Here is a 20,015-nt window from a genome sequence, read left to right as displayed (position 1 = left end):
CATCTCCTCTCTACAGTGTTATCAGACCTGTGGGCCACATATGGGCTCAGAAAACCACGTGTTACCATTCTCTATGTTTTCTTGTATTTTTATTTATTGTGCTAAGCATTTCCCAATTAGTTTTTAGTCTGGGGACTTTTGTGAGCACCTGTGTGCTGTCTCTGCTCTGTGGTCCTCATTGTCTGAGTAAAGATGGTAAGCCAGAGTGCCACATTCCTTCACACAGCCGTGATTTCATCCATGTGAGCACTGCCTTCAGAAGCTTATATCTCTAGCACTATGCAGGTCAGTAGGTGGTCTTCACAAGTCATGGCACCTGAAAAAAGCACCACCACCACCACCCCACCACTCCCAGCCGGCCTACTCAGTAGACAATAACCATTTATGAAGCACCTGCTGTGTGTCAGGCACTGTGCAAAGTGCAGGGGATACAAATACAGAAAGAGAAAGGTGGAGCAGAGGTTGGAAGGAGCTCAAGGGGGCTGGCAGAGCAGTCAGCCAGAGAACAGACATGTAGTCAGTATCTCTATCCAAAAGCCTTTTGAGTTTGGTAGAATGTAGTACAGCTTGGGCTCCACTGGCATCACCTGGAATAGGACTGCAGTGAAAATCAGTCTGAAAAGAACAATATAGTCACTTTTGATTAGGTTAGGACTCAGGCAAGGAACAAAGAAAAATGGTCAGAGAAGCCTCGGGTTATAGGGGAGCCCTGCTCGGGACCCGTGGCTTGAAGGGAGGCCAGTGAAGTCAGCTGCACAGCCCGTGTTCCAGGGGCTCCTGGCCAGGTACACCAGAGCTTCAAAGTAGAAATGTCCCCAGACAGTGCTGACTGTAGAAGTGGGACAGTCACAAGGGCCCCTGGGAGAGACTAAAGCAAGGTCATTTAACACTGCCCTAAGACTTTTGGGATAGCCTGTATAGAATAGACCCAGATGTAGTGAGAATACTGAATTATCACATGCCAATGTTAAAAACTGTTTGATATTTAAACATTAGCAACACAATAAGGTTGAGAAGAACTGAAATACAGCGTGGTGTCTTTCAGGCTTTGGCTAGCCCTAATATCTTTAACATCTCTTCTGAGTAGAGCTAGGTATGGCTTTCAAGTCACAGGGGGGACTGCCCAGAATAGCCTCTCAGTGGATACTTGATACAGGGTGTGGGGCTCTCCATCACCTTCATTCCCTGGTTGTGGAATGTTTCATTTGAAGTAAAACTCCATTCTGATGGGCCATCTTTAAGACTTTCAGGTGGGGCTGTCTGCACATTTAGCCACAGAATGTCAGAAGTATGTGGGACACCAGAGGATGCACCCCCACAAGTCAGTGACAAGTGCTGACCCAGCTTTCTTTGGTTTGGCTAAAAAAGCAGAACAGACCAAAGAACGAAACACAAAACCACTTTGTGATTTTCATGAAAGATCTTCAGGGACCTTCAGAATTTTGTCTGAACTTGATAAGAGTGTAATCCAGGGAACAGTAGGGACTGATAGCTTTGAGTTTGAATCAAGAAGCCCAATAGATCCTTTGGACAAAGATGGTGCTTGTGAATCTGAGCCCCTCCACACAAGGTGCACTGACCACCGAACTGATGAGGAGGCAGTTACGGCTGCAGGTGTCGAGGGACTTGATGGCATCCTGAAGTCAAAGTATGACAGGAAGAAGGTATTGAGAGCAGGGGCCGTGTCTTCAGTAGCCCACTTAATTCACTGTGATGGAAGGCAGTAGATGGGGCAAGTAACCGAACAGTCTGAGGCCCATCACCCCTAGCCATCCATGGAAATAACATTTCTTTTTCAAAAGGGAGGAATAAGACTGATAAATGTTCCCAGATTACAAGTAAACAAGTTAAAAATTTACAGAATGCTTACTGAACAAACATACTACTGCTTTGTAGAGTAGTGGTAAAGGCTCATAAGAAGTGTGTGTTGGTGGACCTGTCACACATAGCTGTGATATTGGCTCAGCACAGGGTAAAGTCTGTGGAACTGCCGAGCTCCAAGATTGGAACCAAAAGACCCTCCACGAATACCTCATGCATTAATTGAATCAATAATATTGCAAGAAAGGAGTCCAAAAATAGCCGATTCAAGCAGATCTGTTTAACAAGATGAAATTTTAGTGGTGTTTGACGATTGCATCGTTCTTATAGAAACAACAGAACATAGGTTCTTCAGGGGCCTGGACTTCAAGATTAATGTAGATTATACAAAGATGGGAGAAAATATGCAGCATATTACCACAGGTTGCAAAAATATAGTATCCAGTGTCTAGAAAGACCCAATTGAGTAAACACAATCATTTACCAGGAGCCCTTTGTACCGTGCCCTTTATCAGACATCGGAGAGACTGTTATGTACAACTCTGGTGCTGCAGTTTGAAGGACAACAGCCCTTTTTAAGAAATTAACAATCAGTCAGCATTTATTAAGTGCTTACTGTATGCTGGGCACTGTGATAAGCACCAGGGATATGAAGGGAGACACAAACATAGTCCCTGCCTTCAAAAAGCTCACATTTAATAGGGAAGACAACATAGAAACAATGGTACGGACAAAATATAGAGTCTCAGTGGGAGGCAGTTTCATAGAAGGCACTAGTGGGGGCGAGAAAGGCCTCCTGCAGAAGGCGGCGTCGGCTGGAAAGCAGCCGGAGAAGAGCAGCCAGGACGGCTAAGGTCCTTTAATCCACGTCATTGAAGAACTAGGCGTGTGACCTGGAAGAGGGAGAACTCAGGAGGACCCGATGATAGCTGAAGGGATGCCATGTGGAAGAGGACCCTGTAGGGCAAGTCTTGAGTCCTATTTAGGCTCGATGTTAGGGAGAAGCTCTTAACGATGAGTGCTGTCCCATAGTGCAGGGGCTGCTTTGGGAGAGGGTCAGGATTCAGGAAGAGGCTGGGTCACCGCTTGTGCTTGATGTTGTAAAGGACTTAGGTTAGACTAGATGTTGTCAGAGGCCCCGGTTACGCTTGAAGGTCTGTGATTGTGTGGGCAGGCAGCCCCACTCTCAAGTCATTTGGCTGCTAAAGAGTAAGTCATCAGGACCGTCCGCCGTCCTCATCAGGACCGTCCACCGTCCTCGTCAGGGCTGCCCACGGGCCTGCAGTTTTTCTTAAAACCAGACATTCAGCTGCTAGAGGACATGGCTGTGGAAGGAGTACCACGTTTGGAGTCGAGGGACTTTGGTGTTTGTCACTCCTGGTTCGGTCACCTTGGGCTGACCTTTAAGCCCAGGTAACAGTACTTACAGTGCTTGCCTTACAAGGGTAATGAGCGATCCATAATAGAAAGCATTTATTAAGCACCGACTGTGCGTAAGGAGCTGGCCATACAAATATAAAAACAAAAAGCCATCCCTTCCCTCAAGGAGCTTCTAGTGTTCTGCAAGAGGCAGTTAGTTGATGACCCTTTTCTATTGTTTTTCCTGTTTCGTTTGGTACGTTAATATTAGGTCCAGGAGTATTGTTGTTTTGTTTTATTTTCGAGGGGGGAAGGCAGGGTGATTAGGATTGAGTGACTTGCCCAAGGTCACACAGCTAGTAAGTGTGTCGTGTCTGAGGCCGGATTTAAACTCAGGTCCTCCTGATTCCAGGGCCAGTGCTCTACTCACTGTGTCACCTAGCTGACCTTGGTCTGGGAGTGTTGTAAAGGGGCCCTGTCCATGGCAGAGGTGGTAGTTTCTGCCAGCGTTTTGGGTTGAGGTCACAGGGGCCATATAATGCTTGCCAGTGTGTATGGAGTGGTTCTGTAGTTCTGTTGATGCAGAATAATGTCAGGGAAGGCATCCTGGAGGTCTTTGAGGACAGCAGACTGTAGCCTCCCGTGTACATCTTTGTGCCCATCCTCAGGAAGAAGCCGACAGAGTGGTTTGTTGCTTACTTCTCATTGACTCCTCCCTCCGGGTTCTGACCTGCCTTGGGTATCTGTACACCTGAATATTCAGTCATGGCCCTGTAAAGAATGAGCCTTCAGGGACCTTTTGCCTTTGGACTTGGGTGACCCTGCGCAGCACACGGATGCTGTCTGAGATAGCTTGAGGGGACAGGGGTGCCTAGTAGAGAGGCAAAGAGCACAGCAGTGTTTGTTTGGGTTTGCATTATTAGAGGCAGTAGAGAGCCTATGCACATCCATGAGATTCTGTGCACATCTCTGAGAACCCAGCATTCAAGCCGCCACATATACTTTGAATGCCTGTTTCTGGACGCTCACACTGGGCACCAGGTGTCCAGAAGGCAGGATTGTGGCATGGGAGCCAGTGTTGGGGAATCGTATCCATTGGATGTGACCCATCCAGTGTCAGGACACCAGAGACCTTAGAAGTCCCATGTTATGGGAACAAATCATCCCTTGGTGTACAAGCTGTGCCAGTAGCTTGAGTTCAGTTCTGGGTCTAGCGCCAGAGAGAATTCAGTGACCCATCTTTCTGTCTGTAACCCAAGTTCTTCAGTCATCCCTTTCTCCCCCTCACTCATCTCTCTATCACAGGACTCACAGTCACCTACATCATCACCTCTTCTCTAACTGGCAGAGTTCCAACTCTGGATTCCTTTCATTCTCTACTCTGCCTTTGCCTCTTGCCTTTGAACATCTACAGTCTTGTACCCATCGACTGCCTTTCATCCTCTGGATCCCCAGGCACCCTCTCCATTGAAGCTCTCTGCACAGCCCAGCGAAGGAAGAGGCGTACCCTTTGCTCTGACTTGCATATCACTTTGTGACCAGCCCCCAGGGTCCATCCTTGTCTCTGCTGCAGAATTCTTCTAAAATCTGGTTTTCTTCCTCCAGTCCTTGCTTCTTTCTTTCTGTGGCTCATCCCATTAGATGGAGAGAGCAGCACCTTCTGTCCCAGCCTGCCAGTTGTAATAGTCATAGCAGCCCAAGGCAAGTAGAAGTGGGGTGAGGGAGAACATTGCCCTGTGGAGCAAGTCTGGCCATGGGGTGTTTCTCAGATAGTAGAGGGAAGATGGATCCCTGGTTTCTCATTGGTCCGACCAGTGTCCTGTGAGCACCCCCATGGACAACAGGGGAGCCCTTTGGTGGAGGACCTGGGTGGGGAGAGGGAGTCTAGAAGTCACAGACTGTTGACCATAGGAACAGGAAGAGGTAGCAGATCTTATTGGGTGAAATTTGGTGACCAAGGCCCAGAAAAGGTGACTAACTCAACCTTTTACAAGTTAGGAGCCTGAAACTTAGTGAGCTTTAAGTGGCTTTCCCAGCATCCCATGGTGAGTAAGTGACCAAGCCAAGACTTGAGTCTGGGTCTTCTGACTCGATCTAGTTTTCTGCTTGCCCCACTCTGTTAAATGAAGAGAAACTGCTCCCAGGGCAGCATTTGGCTTCCCAACCCCACTGAGGGGTGTCCTCAAGAGGTCTCCTTCAGGCAACCTAGTACTCATACTGTTTGGGCACTTGACAGTGCTTGGTGAGGACTGCAGCCCATTGGAGTGATCTATGTCCTTATTGGCTCTCTGACCCCGACTCTGGCCTGGTGCAGCCCCTCATCCATACAGTGGCCTGCTGGTAGGTCTCTGTCCTCCCCTCTGCTATTAGTGTTCTCCAGGAAGCTCAGGTGTGACCACGTCATTCTCCTCGGTAAACTCCAGTGGCTTCCTGTTACCTCCGGAATCAAAACTAAAATCTTCTCTCTTCTAAAATCCTTTCCAACCCTTGCAGGCTTTTTATACCTCCCGCTCTGTGTGGGAGCTGGTGACCCTGGCCACTCGTGACACCCTGTCCCAGCTTTATGAATCGACACTGGTTCTCTGCCTCCTGCCTTCCCTGGGTGCCTTCATTCTTACCTTCTGCAGGCAGCCCTTCTCGCGCTGGTGATCCCCGTGTCAGCCAGTTCAGAGCTTGCTTGTGTACAGTGTCGAGCTCCTTGGGTCAGCGGCTGCCTTTGGCTCTCCTTGGACTTCTAGCTTTAGGCTTGGGCTCTTTGACATGTAAGGCAGAGTGAGAATTGACCTAAAGATGAGCACAGGGGAGCAGAAATCATTTGGTCCCCAAAACAAACCCCTTCATTATGCTGATGCCAAAGGTTTTCTTTGTTGTGTTTCCACGTAATTCTTGCAGGACAGGAGAAAGCCTGCGATGATCTGCCCGTAGAGCCAGGATCAAGGTTGGGTCTTGTGACTCCAAGGCTGCTGCTCTTCCTCCTCCCCACCCCCATGCCACCCCCAGAGAAACCCGCAGGCCTGGAGTTGGACTCCCAGAGGAGTGGCCAGTGTAGAAAACAGTGCATTCGATGCTTGTGTGAAATCTGTGATTTCATAGCCGTGGCTTGTGCACCCTCCGCTGCTTCGAGGTTTTCCTGAACCTAACTCAGTTTATTAAGTGGATATCTGTGTATGGGATATACTAACCCTCGGCACCCAGCACAGTGTCGATTCCAGTGGTGGCAGAATCGCAGGAGGGCCACAGTCAGAGGGGACCTGAAGGCTTTTGTTAGAGGGTGGCTTTGGGTGATCACATAATGTCTGTCAAGTACTTTGTTAACCCATGAATTTCAGTTCTTGTTTCACGATTACTAGTTGTAAGCTTCTTGCTGCTTCCTCATCCACTCTTAGCAGTTGGTTCCACTTTAGGCCACATGGATTCTCCTTTTTGTTTTCTTTACTTTCTGAAAAATGAAATCATCTGTATAGGACAAGAGCTGCCCAAGGGGAAGAGTGGACGTGACTCCAAACTGACGCGGTGCCGTAGCCTTCAGGTTGTCTATTTTTACAATATATTCCTGATCTTGACTAGTTTTCGAGCCATTCTTTGTGTTTATCTTTATTTTTGGAACCTTCTGTTTCAATTTCAGATAAATGCGCACTTACTGTATTTGTCCACTCCAGGCCCATTTGTTCACTTTTCATTGTGTCATCGGGGTGAATGTTAATTTCATCATCATCATCAGTTATAATTTCCAAGTCTTCTTCCAGGAAGTAATAGAGAAGAAGTTGTACATTGAATTTTCTTTTGTGAAAATGATTACAGAATTTTCAGCCTTATAAACATGTTACAGTCTCTTTGATTAAATAGTAAAACCTTGGCATAATGCAAAATAGACCCCACAGCGTTTGGCCTGTACTTATTAGCAAAATATATACTGAAGACCAAGTAAAGATAATTGTTCCCCATTTCAAAATGTTTACACTGTGTATATTTGCAATGGGAAGCTCACCTCCAGCTTATGTCACATATGAGTCTTGGAGCAAAGGTATGGGAAGTTAATTAATGACTGTAACGTATCTCACCAGGCTTCTTAGTTGGAAGTGAAAACGCAGGAGAGGAGAAAGTCACGTTGTATTCTCTGCTCCCGTTTAGATGGACACCTTTGTAAATCCACTTCGCAATTCTATGAGGAACGTTTCAAATGCAGTTAAATCTCTTCCTGATAGCTTGGCGGAGGGCATGACGAAAATGTCAGACAACATGGGCAAAATGTCAGAGAGATTAGGACAAGACATAAAGCAATCATTTTTCAAGGTAAGAGTACTTTTTGGACAATATTTCTACAAGTTGGCTTTTCTCAGATCAGTATTTTAGGATAATCTTCATGCAAGACATCTGTTTCGTTTCCTTATTTATTCTTTAATTTCTTCTATGAAAAAATAAGAAGACATGTTAATACATTTTTTATCCAGACCTGTGACTTCATTAGTGTGGAGGATTCCTCCTAAGGAAACCTCTGCTGGGGGAGACCAGCTGCTATTCTGTTTACTTAGTAAGAGAGTAAAGTGACTTACTGGGAGAAGTAGGTAGTTGCTGCTTGAACTCAGCTTTTTTGGAGTTTTGGCGCCGGCTTCTAGACTCTGGTCCCCCTGTGATAGTCTGCTGTTCATTTTATTATCCAGAGGATAATAATAAATGGCAAAATTCACTGTTTCAATCCATTCTGCTATTAAGTTATACATTTTTTAGTCATAGACTTACCAGAATTAATTGTACAATAATTAAGTGCTGTTATGACAGTTATATTCTAGTCTTCATTCTGATCATATTAATCCCAGTCAATTCTCACATTTTAGGCCGCAGTCTGACTGCCATTTGACAAAAGAGCCTTTCTCTATCATCAGTCTTGGTATTGCTGCATTCTCACCATAAATGTATTTCAGAGTTTGTCAGTCCCACGAAACTGTGAGGCATACCAGTGATCTGAGTTCGTGGAAGGAGCTGTCTTAATATATTTCCAGTTTCCATATTTGAATTTGAATTTATTATTAATGAATTATTGTTAAAAAATGTTTGCTTCCACAAAGTCCTCCTCTGATGCTGTATCAGGGTGTGGAGGTGATGCTGGATTCTCCAGGATCCTGCTGGTAGAATGCCAGCCTCGGTGGGTTCTACACACTTGGACGGGTTTCAGGTGTGAAATAGGACAAGGTGGTCCTCTAAGGTCCCCTCCAACTTTAAATTCTATGAACCTATAAGGAAAATAAAGTATGTTATTCAGGAAATAGATCATTGGAAAAGGTATTGAGCCAGTCAGGCAGACTGGCATTAGGTCAGCAGCCTTGAAAGCTTCCCTGCTACCCATAAGCCATGAAAACACCAGGATGAAGGCTTGGTCCTCCCTGAAGACCATGGCTGAGAAGTAGTGAAGGTGGGGATTAGTGCTCGCTGCATCATGGGAGGAAAGGGTGTTCTTCACCCATCCATCGGAGGAGGAGATGAACGCAGGCAGGCCTCACTCTTGAAGGTCTCGCCAGAGCTTTGACCTCTCCTTTGACATTACCCCTTTCTACCTTGTATCAGACTTGGGTTTGTGCTTTTATCTCCCCCATTAGATCCCATACATCTGGAAGACAGTGGATTCTCTAGTGTATACAAGAAGGTGCTTAATAAGTATTGCTAGAATTGACTTAACCTCCTCCTCCTTCTCCTATTTAGTGACCCAGTGGCATGGTTCTGCATCCCCTAAGGGTCTGCTCAAGGCCTTCTTTCTTTGGACAATCTCACCTGTCCTTCTGGCTTCATTTCCCACTTCTTTGCACCTGAGTCCTGCACATAGGCTGATCTCTAATCTCCAGTGTTGAGTCATTAACTAAATTCCTATTAGACTTCCTCCATGTCTTCCCCTCCTCCAGTCCATTCTCTCAGAGGCTGACGTCATCCCTCAGAGTTTGGTCTGGACCAGTGAATCAACCCACACTTGTGTAGAAACAAAGCTGAGCTATCTCTGCTGCCCTGCAGCCACCTCTCAGTGGGCATTTAACTAATTAAAAATACTATCTAAACGTCATTACTGTGTCTTCTATTTTAAAACTGTCTGGGAGCTTAGCTGCTTTTCAGTCATCAAGTGATGTGTGCTTCAAACTGTATGAATGTTTTTGTTTCCCGTTTGTGGTGACAAGGGTAATCTTAAAGATGTTGTTTGATGGCTACTGGGTTTTGTAATGTTCTCTTTGTAAGTAGGGCCCAGATTCTACAAGAACAAATGTCTGCTCTATCCATGAGACATTCTTTAATTCTGTTGTTTTTGTAGCGTGTTCTTTCTCTGTCTTTGTTTGTTTTTGTTACATTGTGCTCTTCAGCATACTTATTTATTTTTAATGTTCCTCTTAGGTGCCTCCTTTAATTCAGAAGACAGATTCTGATCCTGAACATTGCCGCGTCTCTGCCCAGCTCGATGACAATGTAAGTGATTTCTTCCTCCCAGTGTTTTTAGCTGTTGACTTGAAAAATAATTTGCAGATGAGTTTTGCTGTCTTCATGCTTACCATTAAGTTTCTCTTTTCTCATAAATTATTTTGATGATAAATAGTACTGGCCTTTGGTAGGCAGTCAGGAAGGCTTATTAAGTGCTTACGGCGTGCCAGACACTGTGCTAAATGTGGAGATACAGAGAAAGGCAAGAAATGTCCACAGGAAGCTCCCAGCACCTTGGGAGAGACACCCTGTCCATGACTAGGCACATATGGAGTACAGGCAGGGAGGTATGCATGTGGAGATGACTACAGATGACTACAGGGATGTCCTGTGTATTTGATGTGTTAGAATAGAGCAGAACCTTCTTGGCCTAATTAGCAGAAAACTTGGTGGCTGACGAGACCAGCAGTCAGCGTGGAGATCCGAAGGTTTGTGTCCAAAAAGAAAACAAGATTCTGAGCATGGCAGTGAAATGACTCAGGCCTTCATTTTCTTGTGAATCCTGTCTCTGCAGTGTTTGGATCATAACACTGATGCAGGGAAGAGAAGGGCTGAGATCTTAATGGTAATACCGATAGGAATGGCAGTTCACATTTATGTAGTGCTTTAAGATTTGCAAAGCACTTTCCTTCCAGCTACTTTGCGTGGTCAGTAGTGCAAGTATCATCGTCCCGTTTTATTGATGAGGAAGTAGGCTGCGACATGAGTCGACCTGTCTTTGTTGTTGTTAAGTTGTTCGTCTTGTCTACCTCTTTGGGACCCCATGGACCACAGCGTGCCAGGCCCTTCTGTCCTCCACTGGCTCTCAAAGTCTGACCAAGCTTATGTTCATTTTTCCCGTGGCACTCTCTATCCATCTCATCCTCTGCTGTCTTCTTCTCAACTTTTGCCTTCAATCTTTCCCTGCCTCAGGGTCTTTTCCAGTGAGTCCTATCTTCTCATTATGTGGCCAAATATTTAACCTTCAGTATTTAACGTTCCAGTGAATAGTCTGAATTAATTTCTTTAAGTATTGATTGATTTTATCTCATTGCTGTCCAAGAGACTCTCAAAAGTCTTCTAAACACACACAATTGCATGCACCACAATTGAAAAGTGTTGACTCTGCTGCACTCAGCTTTCCTCGTAGTCCACCTCTCACAGCCATACGTTACTACTGGAAAAACCAAAGCTTTGGCTCTTCAGACCTTTGTCGGCAGGATGGTGTCTCTACTTTTTAGTCTGCTGTCCAGGTGTGACCTAGCTGTCCTCATTTCATGGCTGCAGTCAGCATCTGCAGTGATCTTTGGGCCCCGGAACACAAAGTCTGACGCCGCCCTCGCCCTAGAGAGGCGCTGCCAGACAGAGAAGCCCCGGAGCCACCAGGAACGTTCTGGGCCGAGTAATAATTCCCTTCCTTTTTTTCCTTCTGTGAGGTGGATGATAACATTCCTCTTCGAGTCATGCTGCTCCTCATGGACGAAGTCTTTGACTTAAAGGAGAGAAATCAATGGCTGCGAAGAAACATCAAAAATCTCCTGCAGCAGCTCATCAGAGCCACCTATGGAGACACCATCAATAGGTAGTGCCCTCAGCAGCCAGGAGCCCCCGGGGCGGGGCAGGGGGCATTCTGTGGCCTAGCTCCCCCTGCCGCCCCACCCCTGGAAGATGCATCAGCATTTCACACGTTGAACTGTTTCTTCTGCTGCTGCTTGCTGTTTTTCTGGTCATGGGATTGCTCACTGAAGTTTCTTTATTTTCAGAAAAATCGTTGACCATGTGGATTGGATGACTTCACCTGAGCAAGTTGCTGATTCTGTCAAACGTTTCAGGTATTGTTCACAAAGATCTTGGGGCGTTAAAAGTGCAGCGCGGTTATTAGAACAGCTCCTCGTTCTCATTACCTTCCTTATGACAGTCTTGTGAATTAGAGAGTTCAAGTTGTTATTCTCCCCATTTGCAGATGGGGAAACTGATTCTCAGAGGGGGGAAAAGGCAGCGACTTGCCCATGGTCACACAGCTAGTAAGTGTCAGAGCCAGGACTTGTGTCCGCGTCCTCTGATTCCACATCTAGCGCTGTCTCCTCTCAGAGAAACCATCTTCAGGGGCTTTATTCTTCAGTGTCAGGGACAGCAAGTTGAGGTTTCCTCTGGGCTTTTTAGGGGGTGGTTGTTTCTGGTTTTTGGCAGAGGAGGAAAATGACTGTCATTTCAATTTAATGATAACTTTCAGTGTTGGTCTTTCCCTGGTCATGACATTGATTTACATTAGTCATTAGAATTCTAAGACTTAACACTGGAACATTCACTTCTCTTAAGTGCATCCCTGCTTTAAAACCGATGGGAAGAGTGTACAGATACCCGCTTGATTGAACTTGTGGAAACATTGGCTGAATGGTGCCTCAGGGTCATGGGTTCACTTGGGTCTTTGGTTCACTTCACATGCTCAGGGATTCTTTTGCTCATTCACAGTCCTGGAGAAGGGGCATAGAGAAACCCAGATTGGTGAGTCAGTAAATCCTTGCTTTGTTGGGAATGTTTTGAATTTGTATTGGTGTCTATATATTTAATCGATTGGAACTCTCAAAGCCTCAGATACTCCCAAGTCCTTTCTTAGAGAGCGCTGAAAATTTCCCCATTTTGAATTTGGAAGTTTGCAAAATTCTTTTGAGTCTCCCTTCCCATTCCCTATTCCCCAGTCCATCCTGAGAAAGGACATATCTCTCTTCAGGTGACACACAGAAATTGCTTTCTCATCATATTGCCTTCTCACACTCCCCTTTCTGTCTGCCTCTGTAATTTCCAAAGAGCTGAGCCCAAACAGGATGCACCCATAGCATGGGGCTTATGGAACACAGAGCCTCTTCAGGATGGTGGCCCAAAAAGGCCATGTCAGGGTGGGCTCAGCCACAGAGCTTCCTCTCCCTAAGCAACAAGTCTTAATTAAGCCCAAGGGCTGGGCAAGATGCTGGGGATACAGAACGGTGCTCAAACCCTGTTCTCAGGGTTGGTGGTGCAGGGTAGGCTGTGAGATGTGGACAGGAGTCAGTGTGTGATGCAATTTAAAATATGATGAAAGTCTAGGAAAGCTCAAAAGGGCCTGAGACATTCATAGCAGGAGTCTTTCTAGCTAGGAAGTGAGAAGGCCATGTTGGAGGAAAGGGGGATGGTGTGTAAAGGCCCAGAGGTAGGAAGCTTCTGAGACAGTGAGTTGTCTGGTTTGAGTGGGGCGCCAAGTCCATAGAAGGGATCAAAGTGAAATATACTGACAAGGGAGGTTGGGGCCCAGCTTGGAGAGGGCTTGAATGTTAGGCTCTAGAGACATTCCCCAGCTCTTCTCTGGAGATAGCCCATAGGAAGCACTGTCCTGAGGTTTGACTGCCTCCAAAGGAAGGACTGAAGAGCCCCCTCTTGATCATCTTCTGGAAGCAGGATTAAGTGTTGGGTATGAAGTCATAGGTCCTGGGTTCTAGTCCTTAGCTCTGCCACCTACTATAGAGCTCTGTGACCTTGAACAAATCACTTGACTTTTCCAGGCCTCAGCTTTCTCATCTGTAGCACTAGAAATTTGGATCAGATGGTCCCTGTGATCTGTAGTTCTGAGCACCACATCCTTGGGGGAGAAGGGAGGAGAGAGATGATCTCCCATGATGACCTTTGATAGCTGCACATTGTAAAGATCAGTCTTGGGGGAAAGGACACTGATCTCCAGGGTCAGGGTGAATTTAGCCCAACTGGAAGAGAGATTTTGTGGCATGAAGTTTGTCCATCCCAGAAGTGGGATGGCCTCTTCCTGTCCTTGATGGCAGATGGACATCTTCAGATTCCACCTCATGTCAGCATGTTCTGAGTCCACGCCCACGTGACCAAACCCCTTTTTCATGCTCTCACATAGAAGACTCTGTGGGAATGACACCACAGATGTGACCTGACCCCTTCTTTTGGCACCTGGCCGTGAGTGCATGCAAGTTCAGATACGTATATAGACAAGACAACACACACCTCCATGTTCCCTGCCGGCTTGTCTGTCAGCCTCTCAAGGGCAGGGATACTCTAAGGCTTTTCTGCCTTCCCAGGCTGTTCTTACCAGAGTCTAGTAGCAGCGCAAGGAACATTGAAATGCATGTACTCACACACATGCATGCACACAGACACACACACATGCACACGACAATGGATTGTCTCTCCTTGTGTGGATATTTGTCTATATTTTATAAGATGGCTTAGGGTACTTTGGGGGAGCTAGCAATGTTCTTAGACATTCATTTTTGTTCCCCTTGTTTTTGAATAGGGATGCCTTTTGGCCAAATGGCATTTTAGCGGAGACTGTGCCATGTAGGGACAAGGCTATCAGGATGAGAACCCGAGTCGCGGGTAAAACAAAGCTTCTCGAGATAATGCCTGGTGAGTAGCCAGCCTCCTGGGCTCCTTTAGGACTTCCCTCAGGCGGTGCGGCATCTTATGAGTGTGTGCACTAGCGCCTTCCTACTTTGTATCTCACCCCAGCCTGGTTTTGTGGGGACACAGGATGGGCTTTGAGCTGTAGCATTGAAGAGAATGGTCAGTGACATCATTGACCAGGTGACCTGTCTCACAGTTCTGTGGGGGTTCTGGAGGCATAACTGTCTGGGAGGAAGGGCCCACCAGCCAAGATGGGGGAGAAAGATCTGAAGAATTCATTCTGACTTTATGATAAAGAAGAAAATATCTAATCCAATTAAAAACAAACTTTCAAGCACCTTAAAAAGATCCATCTACATAGAGGTATATGACTAGCCAGGTGTTTGTGAATCTGTCCATTAAAGAGGGTCTCCCCAAAGGAATTCAGCTCGGCAGGCCTTTGTCAGCTTAATTTCTTACTGTCTGTACCCAAAACCAACACAATTGTAGTTTCAAGTAACGTTTGCCCATTCAGACAAGATTTTAGTTCAAAATAATGACGTTTTCTGCAATCGCCTCTTGAGGGTTTGCTTTAGCCCCTCGTCATTTCTCATTGTCTCCAAGGGGTCCTAGGAGAGTGTTATCTAAATTTTTCCCTGTGCTTTTTCCTAGTAGAAATTGGAATGAAAGAGTATTTCATGGGTAACAAACAGATTATTATATGTTTCTAACTAGTATTTTCAGGTTTTTACAATAATGCATTGGCTCACACCTTTGAATGAGATGTAATTTTCCCAACGTTCTTTAAAAAATGATCAAATAGATGTCTTTACTGCCTTTACTTTTCATTTTGTACTTTGAACCAAAAAAGAATCCTAGGAGTTAGGAACTCTTCATTCGTCTCCATGGCTTAGTGAGGACAAAGTCAGGGGGCTTTGAAGCCAAGAGAGAGCTGGTGGCCTCCTTGCTGGGAGGTTACATGTCATGGGGGGAATTGTACCTCACAACAAGGTGGTGCAAAACCTCTTCATCTTCCATTTAACTTTGGAAACTGCCTCCTCCTTCCTTCCCTCACGCCCTCCCTCCCTCCTTTCTTCTCTCTTCAGGACTTACTGTGTCCCTTTTTAGATATCCTAGGACCTTCCCTCCCTGTCACCTCCCACACCCTTGGACACTCACTGTTTTGCATTCCAGGCTCCATGTACATGCCCAGTCTGTTGCCTTTGGCTCTCCTGCCAAGAGCACAGTGTTCTTGAGCCTCCCTGTGAGTGGCCTCCACCAGGTCCAGATCCCACTGGTTCCCACCTTAGGAGATTGCTTCTCAGTCTCCTCCAAAGTGCTGCATTGGCCATGTCATTCCCTCACTCAGAAACCTTTTGTGGCTCCTCGTTGCCTTTCACATCCAGCGCAGATATCCATTCTGGTCCCAACGTCTGTTCCAGGCCCATTGCCGCTCCAGTAAGCTGGTGCTGGAGCCAGATGGGTTTGGTCCTGCTTCCCCAGATGGGCCTCCCTCTCTGCTCACCTCCCCTTCTCTTGCTTCAGCTGTTCTTTCTTCCTGGTGGCCTGCTCTCCATCTCCCCTGGTCAGACTCACCTCTTCCATGAAGCCTTCCTACAACCCCCCACAAGGAGATGGTTCTTTCTTCTTCCTAATGTCTGCAGCCCCACTTGGGGTCTTGTAGCACTCCGATAGGGGTGATGGTAGTCTTCCATGTCTTGTCGCTCGAGCCGTTAGCATCCTGAGGGCCGAAATCAAGCCGTATGCCTCTGGATCTTCCATGGTGCCTGGCACAGGTCCTGGGGCTCACGAGGTTCTCCTGTGTGTTAAGTCCCTGAATGAATGGAGCGCTCGTGCTTAGCTTATTGGGAGTAGCTTAGGAAGTAGGTTCGTGTCTTTGATTTTTAAAAGTGAATCTTGCTTCTTCTCCGTAGATGAACTGAAGCACATCATCGGGGCCGAGACCACGCGGAAAGGCATTCTGCGCGTCTTCGAGATGTTCCAGCACAGCCAGCTGAATAAAAGGATGGCCTACGTCTTCTTGGAGGGCTTCCTAGAAACCTTGTTTCCTCAGTATAAACTCCGCGATCTCTTCAACAAACTGCATTCGCGGTCCAAGCAGATGAGGAAGTACAAGCGGAGACTGCAGACAGCGCCGCCGCCCTCTCTGCAGAAGAGGTGACCCTGCAGACGGAAGCCAGGGCCGGCTTGTCTGGGACGGACTCTGGGCAGGGCCTCCGGGGCGTCCCTCCTGGCCCTGGGGTCTGCTCCGGTCTTGTAGTGTCGCACGTTAGCCCGTTAGTACATCCATGAGACCTGGGGTTCTGCTCATCTTCACCCATCGTCCCGCCGGGACCGCCGCAGGCAGATGGGCGTCGGCGTGTCTGACCGAGGAAGCCTCATCCAGCCGTGTGCGCCAGAGAGTACGTATGGGAGGGGCTCACCATGAGGAGTGGCCTCTTGTCTGGGCGCTGGGAGATTGTGCAATGGGCGGCTTGGGGGGAGGGCGCTCTGTTCTGCATTAGAACTGTTGAGGTCTAGGCCAGCATTCCTGCGAGGGAGGCATTGCCCTGTGAAAGCAATGTTACAGAACACAGTGCTCCCCAAAGCATGGACTGACGGTTAAGAAATCTGATTCTTTCACCCTAATTAACTATACTCTTGTGATGTGAAGAAATAAAACTGGGTAATGTTAGAATCCAGTTGTATTTGTTATTCAGAGGAATGAGCAGAGTGTCCCTTTTATGTGTAGGATGTGCTTGAAGGGCCCTCATGAGCTCTGGTGGCCTGCCGACCCAATGGACTGGTCCTGTTGGGATGGAGAAGGAAGCCTGCTCAGATGCCATCGTCTTTGGAAAGGGCTGCAGGCCCCCTGTCTCCACTAGGCCAGTGGGGGTGCCCAAAGGGCCACCTGCCCCAGGGGACACAGCAGCATAGCTTGTTAGAAGAAACACCATGCATATTTGGTCCTGAAAATGGAAACATAAAAACCCTCACTTGGCAAAAAAGTTATTCTCTTCTCATTTTAATCGATTGGAGTTTCACTTACCATGGTTAGATTACTAGGTTTGCTACTCACCAAAAAAGATTTTTAATGAACGCCATTTGTCATATGCAAATATACAAATTCCTAAATCCACCACAATGTACATAGATAAAAATAAAGAATGAAAACACAACTATAATATTTTTTTAAATATTTTTTTTATTTTTTGTGTAATGTAAAGTTTAAAAAAGCCCTACAAAAATCCCTCAGTCTATCCCTTTAATTCCCTGAAATAATTCTATACTATGAAGAAGCAAATGTGTACTTTCACTCTTTGGGGGCCTCTGAATAGTTCAGAGTTTTCTTATGCTCCATTTTCTCCACCGGGATTCTTCATTTCTGCCATGAGGGATGCTCCTGCGCAAATATCCATGTTCCCATCAACTGAGAATGGGGGAGGGAGAAGTTCTTTTTATGTCTTTCTTTTAAAAATATTTAACACTACGAGCTTATGAGCATGAAGCTACTTACCAGATCACTGAGCCAAGATCCTGGCGGGGATCAAGCCCCCAGGTGACAGCAATATATATGTATGTATGTATATATATATATATATATGTATGTATGTATGTATGTATGTATGTATGTATGTGTATATTTCCAGCTAAGAGAAAGGGTCTAGGCATCCAAGGCCCAGTTATTTGAAAGCTTTAAGGGTGAGAAAACACCCCATGTTGATTTTCTTTTTCTCTCTTGGAATCTGCTTTAAGCCTATTAACACAATGAAGCCTTTCTTTAAATACTTGTCATAATAATCATGTTTATTGCTGATGTCATCATGCACACTTGCAGTATGTGGGAGTTCACCTATGTTGCTTGTCTTCAAAACTGCATAAATGAAATGCCCTGAAAGAGAGAACTCCTGAGGACTTGTAGTAGGTTGTCTTTTCCTAAGATCGTTGGGTTTTCCTCCCAAGGCTTTAAAATAATGATTGATGAAATGTGTCCATCCATAGGAAGGACTGACTTGGCCACTAGAAAAATGACTTTCATGCCCTCTCCTGCCCATTGTCATTGTGATTGTTTTGAAAATATAAGAGTGAGTTCAGTTCTGTACAAATGAAAGACTGTTCAAAATAGCCCAGTGTGTACAGTGTGTGAAAGATAAACTCTCTATATGTGAGAGATATAGGTCACCATAGAAAAATGGTGTCTAAAGTCAGTATAAAGCACCCCCTGCCCCCAAAGAGAACCTGGGTACTAATCTCGCCAAAAGTTTTTTCTGAATAAATTGAGTCAATTTTTACTAAAGAATTTATAGGTAGTATTTTCAGAGAAAGAATATTAGATAATATTAGTCGGGCTAAAGCAGGTTCATCTTCTCTAAAGAGACTTGTATTCTGGAATTCAGAAAGAACCATGGTCGTGCTAAAATTCTAGAGATCTTCAGGTATCTTGGTCCAGCTATGTGTTAACATCTTTAGTCCACAAATCAAGTACAGTGTACCACATTCATAAAGGCATTGCATTAGTGCATCTATAAATATATACATATATACATATATATATATATATATGAAAGAAGATTTGTGTCTTCTGATATTTAATTTCCTAATAACGGTTTTTAAAGTCAGTGGTGCCTTTGGGCAAGAGCTATCGAAAATAATCTCTTTGAGGTTCTTAATTTGGTTTTTGTTGTTGCTGTTCTGTCTTTAAGACTCTACACGATCAAACATAGAGAAAAATCCTCCCTGCCAACTTCTGTGTTCTGTTACCTTGGAGAAAAATGTATAATTAAAATACAGCACTTGGACATATTCTAGTATTTGGTTGTTCTCAATAGATGCTGAAATAATTGTGCCATTGACCAAAAAATGCACTTGATTAGCCTTAATTTTCTTTTGAAGGAATATTAAAGTTTTTAAGATACTTCAGTTGGTTTGTTCTCAAGCTTGTGCTGCTGGTGTTTGCTATAATTAAACAGTTAATTTTAAGTGCTACCATAATGTGTACCAACTTTTTAAAAAGTTAACTATTTAAATTCCACAATCTAAAATTTAATTTTGTGCAATATTTTCATTTAACGCATGTGAATTTGAATAATTGTAAAATAAATGAATTTTTAATGTTTTGAGACATAGGTTAAACTGTCTTCTTAACCCAACAACTTGCATTCCGTTGTTGCTGCATCTGTTTATTTAAAGACTTGTTTTAAAAGTCTGACATGTTGTACTCCTTGTAAAATTCTCTTGCATTGGTAAATTTTGCTTGGGGGAGAATGGCCGCCATGTTTCAAGGGCAAACTCTGCCGAGCACATCTTAAGGATAGAGCTGGTGAAGATGCCTTGTGCGTGTGTCTGAACAGTCACTGTCAACTGTGTGCCTCCTTGTTCTATCAGTACTTACTCCCCTTGAGCAAAGAACAAACTTCAATCAAAATGTCAGTCATTTATTGAACTGGAAAAAAAAAAGTAAAATTTTTATTTGGAGTTTGCATTATGTTCTGTCCATTAGGAAAGCTGAAAAATATTACACTAATAAAGTATTAACAAATTTCTTTCGGTTGAGTGTTATGTAATAATTGCTGATGTATTGACACCTTAAACATATCCTGTCTAACATTATTAATGTTCCCTGAAAACACATGGAGGCAAACAGTGCTCTGAGAACAAGGGAAGCTTTGGTGTCCCCAAAACACTTTCATGATGATACTAAGATGTTTTCATTTCTAATATAGCAAAGATCGATAGATGTAATCCACATGAACAAAAGGCCTTTTGGTATGGAGTGGAGGCAGGGCCTTAATGTTTACAAGTATAAAGGGGGTCTATCATCACAAAAAGCAGAGAATTAGCGGGGCGGACATGCACTGTACCAGGAACATACATCTTTACAGATAGGTACAATAAGGATATGGACAAAATTAACGTAGTGATTGGGGGAAGGAAGCGGTACGTACTGGAGGGATCCAGAATCCACCGCAGTTGTGGCTGGCTGAGGTCCTCCAATGCTGAGCTAAAGCATTAGCTGAGGC

General features: G+C 45.2%; 1 protein-coding gene across 2 annotated transcripts in view; it reads left to right on the top strand.

Moving 5' to 3' along the window:
• Positions 1-19,538, top strand: part of SNX13 (sorting nexin 13) — a 130,008-nt gene extending 110,470 nt beyond the window's left edge. For both annotated transcript variants that reach the window (XM_036759186.1, XM_036759185.1), the window contains exons 21-26: positions 7,312-7,473; positions 9,553-9,624; positions 11,052-11,197; positions 11,379-11,447; positions 13,907-14,019; positions 15,930-19,538. In XM_036759186.1, coding sequence (XP_036615081.1) covers positions 7,312-7,473; positions 9,553-9,624; positions 11,052-11,197; positions 11,379-11,447; positions 13,907-14,019; positions 15,930-16,177 — 810 coding nt within the window. In that variant the 3' untranslated portion in view covers positions 16,178-19,538. The remainder of the gene's footprint in view (positions 1-7,311; positions 7,474-9,552; positions 9,625-11,051; positions 11,198-11,378; positions 11,448-13,906; positions 14,020-15,929) is intronic.
• The last annotated feature ends 477 nt before the right edge of the window (positions 19,539-20,015 follow it).

Source organism: Trichosurus vulpecula, chromosome 5 (assembly GCF_011100635.1).
Source record: "Trichosurus vulpecula isolate mTriVul1 chromosome 5, mTriVul1.pri, whole genome shotgun sequence".
NCBI classification, from domain to species: Eukaryota; Metazoa; Chordata; class Mammalia; order Diprotodontia; family Phalangeridae; genus Trichosurus; species Trichosurus vulpecula.
Note: the sequence above shows the minus strand (reverse complement) of the source record. Positions and strands in the feature narration are given on the sequence as shown.